This window comes from Corylus avellana, chromosome 6 (assembly GCF_965113065.1).
Source record: "Corylus avellana chromosome 6, dhCorAvel1.hap1.2, whole genome shotgun sequence".
Classification (NCBI taxonomy): domain Eukaryota; kingdom Viridiplantae; phylum Streptophyta; class Magnoliopsida; order Fagales; family Betulaceae; genus Corylus; species Corylus avellana.
This window is the reverse complement of record NC_142495.1, coordinates 16,289,994-16,303,634: the sequence shown is the minus strand read 5'-3', so window position 1 is coordinate 16,303,634 and position 13,641 is coordinate 16,289,994. Positions and strand designations below refer to the sequence as shown.

The following is a 13,641-nucleotide window of genomic DNA, read 5'->3' as shown; positions in this document are numbered from 1 at the left end:
TAACATGAACTGTGCATGATGTTTGTGGGTAACATTTCTGAAAAACCCTCACGAGACTCCACCCGTCCTCTAGGAAATTTCGAGAGGTTTAAAAGGCTTGTTGCATACGCTAAATGCCATCGTACATCCCATGAAAGTTGGATTTATCTTTTTGTTTTCAATTTTTCATTTAGTTTTTAGTTTTGTATTGCTAAGGGACTAGTAATATGTAAGTTTGGGGGTGTGTTAAGTGCTAAAATATTCATATTTTTAGGCCTTAACTTTAATCCTTTAGTTTTGGTTAATTTATACCATTTTAGTTCTTTTATGTGTTTTCCTTGTTTTTGTAGGTCCTTGGAAGAAAAGGAAGCAATTTCGGAAGTCTTGAGCATAAAATAGCGATTTTAGGAATTTTAGAGGCTCTGGTAGTCCGATCGATCGTAGGGGAGCTGCGATTGAGCGCACTACAGGCGAAGACCATGAGCACAAGGCACCCGCAATCAAGCGCCCAGCACAATAGGATTGATTGCAGACCTACGATCAATCGCACACGGGATGCGATCGAGCACACCCGTGCGTGATGGGCAAGTCAGCCGCCAGCCTCAATATGGAAAGTGCAATTTCTAGGGTTTTGTAACTTAGTGCAAACTAGGGCTCAAACCCTATAATTTTTAGGGTTTCTAGAGTATTCCTAAGGCCTATAAATAGACCCTTAAACCTCTAGAATAGACACACAATTTCCAAGGAGAAGAATTGGAGCTCTTCAAGTTCAAGTTTTGGGTTTATTCTTTTTCTTTTATGAAGATGTTTAACATCAAACTTATGTGTAACTAATTTATTTAGTAGGGCTAGATTGAAGCCCTAGTTATGTTTAGTTAATATTAAATATTGGCGCCTTTGTGATGATCATGTTATGATATTTAACTTGATTAATTCCTGCATTCATGAATTCCTCATATGTGTGTGCATAATCAACCTATGCATGTGGTATACACTAGTTAGTTAAATAAATTTGGATGACCGAGTCCTGGGTTTAATAAAAGTAACAAAAGAAATCCACACCAGGTTATTGGGTTAATCAACATGGGGAACCGGGAGTAGACACCTATGCCCTAGGCCTCATGTGTTTGTCGATTTCTACAAATTCATGCTTTCTTAAAGAACAACTTAGTAGACACTCATGCTAAATCCATTAAGAAAGAAAAGAATTAGTGTAGACACCCATGCCTAATTTGTTTCTTAGGGAAATCAATAGCTTAAGGACTAGACACCCATACCCTTAAGTTGACAAACATTAAGTATGCATACATAATCAAAGCATTAGCATATTGTTATATTATCTAAATATAATTAGTGGTGGATATCAAAGCCCTACCTTTTATTATTATCAAATCAAAATTCAATCTTTGTTTTGTTTTACTTTTGAAATTTATTTTAAGCAAAATTTAGCAATCCTCGTGGGAATGACCCCGTACTTGCATCATATACTACTATGTTGACCTCATGCGCGGGTAAAACATACAATTATTTGCCTATTAATTTTGGTAGATATTTGTAACAACAGCTCAGTCATTGAAATTGACCTAAATAACTAATCCATACCACATGTATGTTGGCCAAATGCATTCATATGAGGAATTCAATATAGCAGGGAATAATCAAGTTGAGCATCACAATATGATTATCACAAAAGTGCCAATATTGAAATATTAAAGAGACATGATTAGGGCTTCAATCTAGCCCTACTAAAGTATTTAGTTAGACATAAATTTGATGCTAATCATCTTCATACTAAAATAAAAAGGAAAAGAATAAACCCGAAAAACGCTTCCTTGAAGAGCAGTCAATTCTTCTCCCAATGCTTCCTCTAAAATTTTCTTTTTTTCTAGAGGCCTAGAGGTCTATTTATAGGTTTAGAAAAACCCTAAAAATCCTAGAAACTCTAGTAAACTTGTAGGTTTAAGTCTTAGCTCAACTAGGACTTGGAAAACCTAGTTTGGGTTGAAAAATGACTATTTCCGCACGCTGTCATGTAAGCTGGCATGAATGCGCTCAATCCTAGCCCGTGTGCGCTTGAGCACGTGGCTGCGCGCGATCTCATGTCTTCTATGCTCAATCGTAGTTGCGATCAATGCTTCTTCTTGTGCGCGCGAGCGCATGCTGCGCTCGAGCACAGGTGTGCTCGAGCCTAGGTCTTGTGCACTTGATTGCACACTCTAGCCTTTTCCCAAAATTGCCCTTGGACTTGTAGCTTTTCCAGAAATGCTTTCGTTTCTTCCATGACCTACAAAAGCACAGAAAACACAAAAATGAAATGAAATAGCACAAACTAACAAAACTAAGAGATTAATATATATAAATTAAGGGGCTAAAATATAAATATTTTAGGACTTATCAAATCTACTACCCAAAGTTTTAAACACCCAAAGAAAGATAACATTACAAGACAAGTCATTGAATTAGGCCAACCTAGAACCTAACAATCTCCCCCTTTGGCCATCCAATGACAAAACCCTAAACAAGGTTTAAAACTTTATGTTAGGTTTTAGATTGGCCAAATGCAATGATTGTTCATGTAATAGTTATGTGTTTAAAACTTTGAGTGTTTTTGTGTAAAACCTTAAGGGTTGTTTGAAGGGTAGTCTGTGTTGTTTTTAGGGTCTTCAGAGGAGTTCTCTATTTTCTCGTTAGAACCCCCGTCAGACTAGGACGTGTAACGAGACTAATTGAAAAGCTACTGGTTTCCCGTTAGAACCCCCGTCAGGATGAGACATGTGACGGGATTGGTTATTGAAGCCTCTGTTTCTTCTTGTTAAGAATGTTGTCAAGACAGGACATGTAACGAGGAGTTATTGTCGCCACATCAAGAGTCTCGTTAGGATGAGACATGTAATGGGAGTAAGAGTGGACTCCCTGGTTTCTCATCAGGAATGGCAGCAGGACGAGGATGTGATGGGAGCAGATGTTGGACTCTTTGGTTTCTCTTTAGGAACTGTGTCAAGACGAGGATGTGACTGGAGCAAAAGTTGAACTCCATGTTTTCTCGTCAGAACAGGACATGTGACAGGCACAAAATTGAAGCCTCTATTTTATTGTTAGGAACCCCGTCAGGATGGGACACATAACGAGACCAAAGTTGGACTCCCTAGTTTTACGTCAGCTAATGCGTTACGACATGACATGTGACGAAGATGAGACTTTTATTCTTCTTGTCAAAAACGGAAATGCTTTCTTGTTAAGACGTGGAATTCTCAGATTTACGAATCTATTATTTCTGTCATAACGGGAAAGTGTCTCGTTAGGATGTGACAAAGAAAATGGGTCGCCCATAAATAGTCTCTTAGTCACTGGCTCACTCTTCAGACTTTGGGAATTTATTTTGTTGAGCTCTCTCTTCACTAAAGTCTCTTTTCTCCACTATCACTGGGTCCTAGTGGTATTGAAGCTGCCCTTTCTCTTGTTTGGCATCTTAGCCTTTAGTGTGTTGCCTTGTTTACTTACTCATGACAAAGATGGTTACTTTGGAGGTTTGTTGAAGAAAGTCTACCAAAGGGTTGGTAAAGGAGATGTCTTGATTGAAGATGATCACAATGGAGACAAGCTGAGAGGTTTGTCGTTCTTACTAAGTTTATAGGTGCTTAAGGGTGCGGGTGTTGTCTATTATGTAACTGTGAATCTTCTTTTAGTGATTTTCTGGGTTGGGCTGCCCCGGATTAGTTTTTACGTTGAGGTGCTCAAGGGTTTTCCCCTTCGTAAACAAACCTTGTGTTGTTGTTGTGTTTGTTTTCTACTTCTGCTATGCATGTTATATGTTTGATAATATGGCTTAGTTATTCTTTGTTGAATACTTGGTTGCAAGAGGAAGAACACGATCCGTATAAACCTTCAATTGGTATCAGAGCGGGTTGTTGTGAAAAATTCTAACACTCGCAAGTGCGAGGTTGATCCCACTGGAATTGTGTTTTTGAAAGCAAACTTAAGCCTAAATCAATTTAACCCTAACCTAGTTCCAAAATTTGAGAAATTGTTTTGTGAATGAAAAATCAAAAACATAAACTAATTAAAGTGAAAGTAATCTATTAACGAAGCACTAGGGTTTCGGAATCCGCATTCACAAATTCATCGCAACATATTTTTATGATCAATAATATTTCCCAAAGTTTTCACAATATAATCTTAGGTATGTTTTACTTTTGCTTCAAGGAATTAATCAAAATCATCCCATATATCCATTCATTACCCACAAAAGAAATCCAATATCAATCAAATCATCAATTGTATCCGTAAATCACAAAAAGATATCCAATATCAATCAAAACATGAATTGTATCCGGAGAATAAATCACAAGGGATATCCGATTTTTAACAAAGAAAACCAAGGAATAAATTGTATCAAATTACCTCAAATCATCAAATGTATCCTTGAATCACAAAAGATATCCAAGAATCATTCAACACAATTGATTTGAAGTAAAACAATAGGAAAATAAATTCATTAAATTGGAAAATACTACATACATGAAAACAACGTTGCTAATCATAAGTGATGCTTCATCCTCAGCCTTAGTTGAGGGTTTAGCCTCTCATGATATTGAAAGACAAAAAGAAATTAATTGAATTCATGAAAATTGAGTACTTACAAGTTGAAAACCCCAAACTTAAGATCCAAAAGCTAGGAAACCCTAAAACTCTTTTCTTTCTCCTCTGAAATTTCGTAATTCGTAGCCTTCTTTAAAATAATCTAAAGACTTTTCTATTTGTAGGCTTAAAACTAGGGTTTACAAAGGTTTTAGAGTTAAAAACGGAGCCAGTTCAGACAAGTGCGCTTGATCACACACTTGCTGTGCTCGAGCGCACTTAAGCATATGAATTCCTCTTGCCGCGCAGGCGTGCTTGCGCCCTGGGGCTTGACTTGGGAATGGCTGTGCTCGATCGTGATTGTGCTGGGCTCAAGCGTAGAGGGTTGAGCTCAATCCCATGTATGTTGGCAGCGTTTCTCCAAAGAATGCAACTTCCACATAAAACCCACAGTTTTCCCCTAGCAACCTACCAAACACTAAAAACATAGAACTAACCCAACACATCAGATTATAACACAGCTAAAGGATTAACAAACGTAAACTAAAGGGTCCAAATATGCAATATTTGGCACACATCACTGGTTCGCTCGGTTTTTGACTAACTCCTTGAGTGTGTTTGTTGACCTCTTAGATATGGAGCCAAATACTTTATTTCGTTCATTTTCTAATGCCTCTCCCATATTCAATGGGAATGATCATGCTCATTGGAAAGTCCGTATGAAAGCCTACTTGAAAGATCTGAATGGCAACATATGGATTACTATTGAGAAGGGTTTTGATTAGCCAAATGGATTTTGACAAGTGGAGTAAAGAAGATACGACGAAGAGCAACTGGAATAACCGTGGGTTAAGCTGCATCTTCAACTGTGTCTTCAGATGAGTTTCATCAGATTACACTTTGTGAGACTTCGAAGGAAGCTTGGGATATTCTTGAGAAAACCCACGAAGGGTCTAAGGGAGTGAGAAAGGCCAAACGCCAAATGTTGATGTCTCGCTTTGAGACTATAAACATGAAGGAGGAGGAATCTTTTGGTGAGTTCTACACCAAGTTGAGTGAGTTGTGAACTCTATGTGAGGACATGATGAAAAAGTGTCTGAAGTGAGAGTTATTGAAAAAATTCTTCGGTCACTTCCTCTGCATTTTGATCCCAAAATTACTGCTGTCCAGGAAAGCAAGGATGTAGAGCTCCTCGATGTTGATGAATTGGTAGGTTCTCTCATAACCTATGAGAGCAGGAGATTCTCTCCTAAGGTGAAGAACATAGCATTGAAAACCACCAAGGAGAAGGAAGTGGTTTGTGAGGAACCAAGTGAAGAAGAGTCCTTTGATTCTGAACCAATTGCTATGTTAACTAGAAATTTTCAGAAGTATTTGGAAAATGTGAAGCAAACAGGTAAAAAACCAATAGAGCGGCAAGCAAATGGAAAGTCTCGAAAGGATACAATGGATAGATCCGACAGAGATAAGAGAACTTATTTACCTCAGTGCTATGAATGTTAAGGTATTGGTCACATCAGGGCTGATTGTGGTAACCTGAAAAAAGCTAGAGCAAATGCCATGAATGCTTCCATGAGTGATGAATCAGATCCAAGTAACTCTGATGATCAAAAAGGAAAGAAAGTGGCTTGCATAGTATTTCCTGCCACCATTCAAGGCTCAAGTGATTCTGTTTTAGCAAAGATAGATGGCGAGTCTTATGAAGAGAATTCGGATGAAGGTTCAGTGAAAAGCCACAATCATCATGTGTCACACAACACTCTTATTAGAAATTGCACATATGCCAGAAAGAATTGCAATGAGCTCCTAGAGCAATTGACTGCAGCCGAAGAAGAAAACATATCTCTCCAAAACCAGTTGAACTCTGTTTACAAGCTTAAAAAATCTCTGAAAGTTGAAAATAATTCATTAAAGAACAAATTGTTTGATGTTTACAAGGTTTGTGCCAATTTGCAGGAAGAAAATCAGATGTTGATGTACAAAATGGATGGAATGAGGAGTTCGAAAGATATCCAAAAAGAGTGCTTTCCTGATGAATCCCCTTCATCTAAGTTGAATACCATACTAAGCATGCAAAAGTCGTTTGATGACAAGCATGGAATTGGATACAATCAGAATGCCTCCTCTTCAAAAAATGTGGTAGCTTCAAAAAATTTGATTAGTTTTGTTCTATTGTTAATGATAAGGGTAAGGGCAGAGTGACTACTAAACCTTTATTTCTTATAGGAATGGGAAGGTTTAGTGGACAAATTTCTCATATTCCTATGAGGAGGACTCCATTTCAATGAAAAGTTACCACTTGTCATTTTTGTGGCAAAATAGGTCACATCCAACCTTACTACAACCAACTTTCTCATAAAACTCAAATTGAAAAGAACTCCCATGGTTATGAGAATGAGACCCAAAATGACTCCCTTAGCAGAATTATTTCTTTGATGAAAGACATTACCTTTAGGTTGGACAAACTTGAAGGTAATCAAAGTCGTTTCTAGGGTGGGTTGGGTTACATGGCTAGTTCTCCATACATATTCTGTCTCTTTTGTATTCTAGCCCATGTTTTGTGTGTTGCTGATATTTCGTTTCTGTTTGTGTTTTCGTAAAAAAAAAAAATCTATTTGAAATATTTCAACTATTAAGATATCATTCCCTCTCCTTGACCTTTGTTGTTGTTTTTCCCTGTGATGAAGCATGATAGTTCCTTTGTCCAATTTGATACAATGTGAACACAGGTGATCTGAATGCCTTCATTTGAAGTGATTCCTAAGTAAGTCTTTTGGTTGTCAATCTTTCTAATGCATTTCCCATAAAATACAAGTTTCAAAACTAGGATACACTTTTTCTTCAAGTGTCTCACGCCTATCCCATTTGAAATTTTGTTTTTGACCTTTTTGCAAATTGACCCCATATGTCTGAAATTTCTAAACATTCATGGCATCACCTCTCTCAATAACAAGCAAATTGATCAAAGATCATATGTGCTTTTTGTTTAAGTTCAAATGATATCTTGCTTCTTGATCCTTAAAGAAAAAGCCAATATCTTGGCATTGCAATAAAAGATGAAACACCCAAGGGATTATTACAGCTCCTAATAAATGTCTTGGACAATTGAAGAGTAATGGGTGTGTGATTTTTTCACAAGAATTAGGGAAGAAGGGTTTGACTTTTGTCTAAAAGTGATAAACAATTTCCTGCATGACATCTTGAAATGTGAAGTTTGAATTATGTATCATGTTTTTGAAATGATCACTCACTTCACAGTTTATGCCTCGATTGGATTGTCTTCCCAAAACTCTTCTTATGCCTTGAATGGATTGTCTTCCCAAAACTTTTCTTGTGGGAATTAAATCTGTGAATGTGATTGTTGCAACATTTGTGTCCCTGGTATAATTGACTTTTGAACTTCTTGCTTATTTCTTGGGAAAATTGTTTTTGATGGAAATTGTTCTCAAAAGTTTTTTTTAACAGAGGAGTTGGGTATGCTGTCTTAACGGAATGAATTTCGTCTTAACGGGATTGGTGATTTGTCTTCTGTCGTAACTGGAGTAATCCTCGTCATGACAAGAAATGCTACTCTTTCCATCATAACAGGAAAAGTACTACGTTAGAACGGGAGTTCTACCGTCTGATTTTCTTTAGTCTTCTCGTTTTAATGGACGATCCCTCCCGTTCAGATGGAAACTGGATCTATTTTTTTTTCTTTTCAAACTCTTTATTCAGTTTATTCATTTTTGCTCAGGATAATTTTGCACTTCTCGAAAGGATCTTCTTCTTCTTTTCCTTTTTTGGACCATTCTCTTCACCTTCTGCATCTCTTAAAGGTATGTATCACATTGCCCTTATCTTCTTAATTTTGGTCCGATCTGTTGACAAAATACGAACGATCCTCTGACTTTTCTTGAAAATTTGTTTGGAATCTCTTGAGTTAAGTGTCTAATTTTTGTTAAAAGTTAGTTTGTTGGTAGTTATTTTGTCTTGTTGAGGCCTCATGTGTGATAATCTCTCATTTGCTTTGTTCTGTTGATCTCCATTGTTGCTCTCTTATTGGTCATTAATCTTCTGGGTATTCCTTGGGTAAGTTTTATATGGAGATGCCTAGTTCTTGGGGGTATTTTTAAGGATTAGCTTCTGAGTTTCATTTTTTTGAAATATGCCCTGATATCTTTGTGAATTGTGCCTTTAGTTAAAAGAAGATAATGTAGTGACCAAAATAATTAACTAAACTTAGATAGCTTGTTAGAGGGTTAATTTGAACTTTGGGCCATTAGGAATAGCTAGAGGGGCATTTTGGGGATTTGGACTTTCAGACCCGACGTATGCTAGGGTTGCCGGACATACACTCCTATCTGTAGTAGAGGACGTGCGCATGGGGACCACTAGACGTACGTTGACAATAGTACGTTGTACTCTGCAAATAGTACACGGACGTACTCCCCAATAGTACTGGACGTATGCTACTTTTGGATTAACCCCTAGATAATACCTGGACGTACACTACAACCTTTGGACCGCTAGGTAAACAGTACCGGACTTACGCCCCTATAGTATCGGACATCCGCTACTTTTCAGAAGAGTTGGTGGGCATCTCCAGCTTTTCCTCTGTAAATACTAACCCTACCCTCACCCTTTTCTCGTTCAAACTCGCCCCCAGGCTCCCAAAAACCCTTTTATGAGTGTGTTCTTGTCAGATTGTGTGTTTTGTGGAGAAGGAGATGTGTTTTCTTGAAGGTTGCTTCTAGGAGGTAACCCTTTGTGCTTACTTAACTTTTCTTTCTAAGTCATTATACTCTTTTAATGCTTTCTAGAGTAGCTTAGACGTTGGTTTGAAACTTTAGATTGTTATACCATTGATCTTGTTTAGAGTTGGGCTTAGCATTCCATTGTGTTTTCTATTGCATGGAGACCTTATTTGGAGATAGGAGGTCTTGGAAATCCATTTAGATGGGTTTAGAAGCAGTTTGGGAGGATAGGTGGACTTTTGGAACAAACAAGGTTGTACCTGAAACTTTCTGGGCAAACGTACGGCCTTGAGCCTGGATGTACCATCATAAGCATTTCAGGGGAAATGACGTTTTGACCAAGTCATCCGATAGCCTTTGTTTTCATGTTCTAGGTTTGTTTTAGTTGGATTTAGAAATAATGATAGGTCTTTTCTTAGTATTCGAGATTATGGAGCCTCAAGGGCATTTTATGGAGGAACCTTACGACCCAAGTGAGTACAAACTCACATAGATGCTTGTTGTTACTTTTCCTGCATTGCACATTTATTTTATATATATCAAACATGCATATTTTGCAACTCTCATGAAATACATTTTAGAACTACCGGGAACTCTCTTTTGCGAAAACGTATATTGATTAATACGATAACAATAAGGCTTATAAACTATGCATGTAAAAGACTGATAAGATTAATTGCATCTTATGACATGGTACACTGGTACGTGTGGGATAATGGCCATGGGCTTACTATACTGGTTAACTTTATGGTCAAATGTGTGTGTGGGGGGCTTTGGATGCAATGGTTTCATGGCCAAGGCGCAGCCATTGCCTAATGGATGGTCACTATAGGACGTACATCATTAGTAGTGTGAGCCACTCAAGGTCGGACTCGGTCGTGCCACTAATGTAATGCACAGTAGTGTACAATATTCGGGGCACCGGTGTTGTATTACAGGTCCCTTGGGACAGCGCCAACCCTGTTGAGAATGGGTAATATTTCAGGTAAACAACGGTTGAACTATTACTGTTACTCATAATTATAAGCATATATTATATCTATAGCACATCCATGATAAACTGTCACCTCATAATGTTGTATGTGCTTTATAAACAACTAAGTTCACCATTTAATAATGGGTACATCATGTGCATTTATACTCACTAAGTCGTCGGACTTACCCTTGTATTATTTTCATTTTTTTTCTCCATATGTACAACTATGCTGTTATAGATAGTTTAGCAGAAAATGGATACCACGAAGCATCCAGTTATCTTGAAGGATTCGACCCGGGAGATGCTTAAGGACTCATTGCAAGCTTAGGCGGGTACTCATGGTAACTAGTACTTTTGAGTTATGATATAGACTTAGAGCTTTTATGCATGCTTTCATATTAAGGTGTATCATAGATCCCTTATAAAGATGATAACTTGTATAGTGTAATTTCAGCTACTTTGATGTTCCTTGGTAGACGCTCTAGTTGTAATGATTAATTTTTATAGAATCTTTTGTTTCTGTTGTTTAGTATCCTTTGTTTTCAAGAGTAGAGGTCCCTGAGTCTTGTTCCGCGAGGAATAAGGCTGGGAGACGAACTATGGAATTAATTACTAGTTAATTAATTTTTGGGGCGTTACAGTTGGTATCAGAACAGTTGCTCTTTGAACCATAGGAATGGATATGTTAAGTATTAGGTTTAGATTTATCAGTGCTTTTGGCTCCGTGGACTGTAGGAGATGATCTACCAGAGCATAGGATGAATTAAATGTATACAAGGGACACAGAGTTTTGAATCTTGGTATTGAAGTCAGGACTAGGACCGCTTTGATGATGCAACTTCGGATATTAGGAATGATATATATTACATATATTGTTAGTAGAATGAGTAGATATACTTATTATCATGGTATTGAGCATTGAGATGCTATCTCTAAATTGTTGAGATACTCAAACGGTACAAGTAATTTTGGTTTGTCATGTTATGATTATCTTGCTATATTGAAAGATATTGTGATGCTAACTGGATTTTGATTCAGATGAGCAAAGCCTACTAGTGGATATGTGTTTACTCTGGCTAGAGGGGCTATCTCTTGGAAATCCTCAAAAAGACTTGCATAGCAAGGTTTACTATGTAGTCAAAGTTAATTGCCTTGAAGAATGCAGAAACTGAAGATGGATAGCTAAAGAACCTATTGGTTAATTTATTTGCATTTATATGCTAATACAATTCCACCTGTGTTTTCATTGTGATTGACAGGCTGCCATAGCTCGCGCAAAGAGCAAAGCTTTATAGTGAGAAAGTGCACAATATTGTGAGGTAGCTTATTGAAATTGGTATATGTCCATGGACTTTGTGAGGTCATAAACAATTCTGCAGATTCTTTGACCAAGCTACTAGCAAGAAGGCCAGCGAGAGAAACATCGAGGGGGATATGATACTCAAATTATGACACTGTGATTGATACCCAACCTCAGATTGGAGATCCCATGAATAAGATTTAACGGGAAAGGAAGTCACAAGTGAAATGAGGTATGATACTGTCAATTTATATTTATTAACTATCTTGTTGAGAAGATTAATAATGAGTCCATCCATATGCTGTAAGACAATACAAGATGCAAAGTGATTAAGGGTGAGCTTAAAGCTCTTAATGGGTCCATAGTCCCTACTTGTTGGGATGGGGTGTTCCCTGCACACACTCTTGATGGATACCACCTATATGAGTGTGCATGTGCTATCTCCTATGAAATTTGGGTAGGTCTCTAGAGTGCTCATGAAAGCCATTTTATGGTATAACAAAAGATGTAGAGTGAGTGAGGATGAATTTAAAACTCTTAATGGGTCCATAGTCCCTACTTGTTGAGATGGGGTGTTCTCTGCACACATTCCTGATGGACGCCACCTATGTGAGTGTGAAGGTGGTGCCACTTCCTATGAGACTTTGGCAAGTCTCTAGAGCACTCATTAAACCTAGAGGTGCATGGTCTGTATAAGGCGTCAACTCGCTATAGAACCCAATTTTCGTTTATTTGATTTGATTTAATTTTTTGTTTTTGGAGAAAGTTATGTAGACGATAAGTTTATTTAACTTGTAGATTTGGTTAAAAGAGTTTAACTCTACCACGATTCATTAAGTTCCTACTTATTTATCCTAGGTGTGGTTAAAACCTTCAGGTACCACATTGATGAATGCTTTCAATCTCCTCTTATTCCAATGTTTGTAACATGTGAGGGATTATTGTAATATGTGTTACAAACATTCATTTTTCAGTCCTTTGAAACCGTTTTATTATTATTTTTTTTTTTTTGATAAACTGTGTTACTCTTATTTCCAATTAAGCATCAAAAATAGCTTCCTCAAGAACCAGTAGGTTCTGAATACAGAGAGGAGGGTCAACAACCCACATAGCATCCATTACACTTTTAGTTGCCATTCTTGCAAGCTCATGTGCTGGCCGATTGGCCTCCCTTCCACTGTAAGCTATCTTCCAGTGTGACAACTCACGCAGATGATGGTGAAGGTCTTCGAGAAGAGGGTGCCGCCTACTCCAACCTCGCGCCCCCTGCTGAACTGCTTCCACTACCAGCTGTGCATCGCCCACAAACAACGTGCTATCAAAGCCCCAGGTTCGGCAGATTTGGACAGCAGTAATAGCTGCCATTGTCTCCGCATCGATAGCACTAAGATAACCCCGTCGTGTGATACTTCTTGCCATAATCATCTTCCCTTTGTGGTCTCGCAGTAACACTCCCAGTCCAATAAGTCCTCTGTCCGTGTCCAACGAGGCGTCCCAATGTGCAATAATCCACCCATTCGGAGGAGTCATCACCTGAACAGGCCTGGCTGGTGTCCCCGGCACAACTGGCGTCTCGTTGGCTTGTTGGAAATCTAGTAGAGCCCCCCTTGTACGTAGGAGCAGCTCTTTCGGAGAGGCAAAAGAACCTCCATGTATCACCTCATTTCTTCGTAACCATATCCGCCTTGCCAATCCAACGAACAGTCTCATTTCTTCCAAATTACATACTTGGAACATTCTTTCCACAACTTGGACAAATTGAGGACCATTGAGGGAGCTTTTCTGAAATTTACGATCCCCTTCACCCCACACATCCATAGCTGAGGGGCATCTCCATAGAATATGGAAGACCGTCTCAACCTCAAGGCCACATATAGGGCACCTTGGGTCGTCTATGATGTGTCGTTTGTGGAGGTTTTCTCTGGTGGGTAAACCGTTTTATTATTTGATATTATTATCTTCATGAGTTTTTATGAGAAATAAAAATAGCTTTAACTATTTTGGTTTATAACGGTTTGGACATTAATATTGTTTACAAACAATCTTTATTATTAAGTTATGGTTTATTATTA

At 38.0% G+C, this 13,641-nt stretch overlaps 1 protein-coding gene across 1 annotated transcript; it reads right to left on the bottom strand.

Annotated features, from left to right (window-relative positions):
- Positions 1 to 12,607: 12,607 nt before the first annotated feature.
- Positions 12,608 to 13,387, bottom strand: LOC148584942 (uncharacterized). The gene has a single exon (XM_088517602.1). The coding sequence runs from the start codon at positions 13,385 to 13,387 to the stop codon at positions 12,608 to 12,610; it is 780 nt and encodes a 259-aa protein (XP_088373728.1).
- Positions 13,388 to 13,641: the final 254 nt, after the last annotated feature.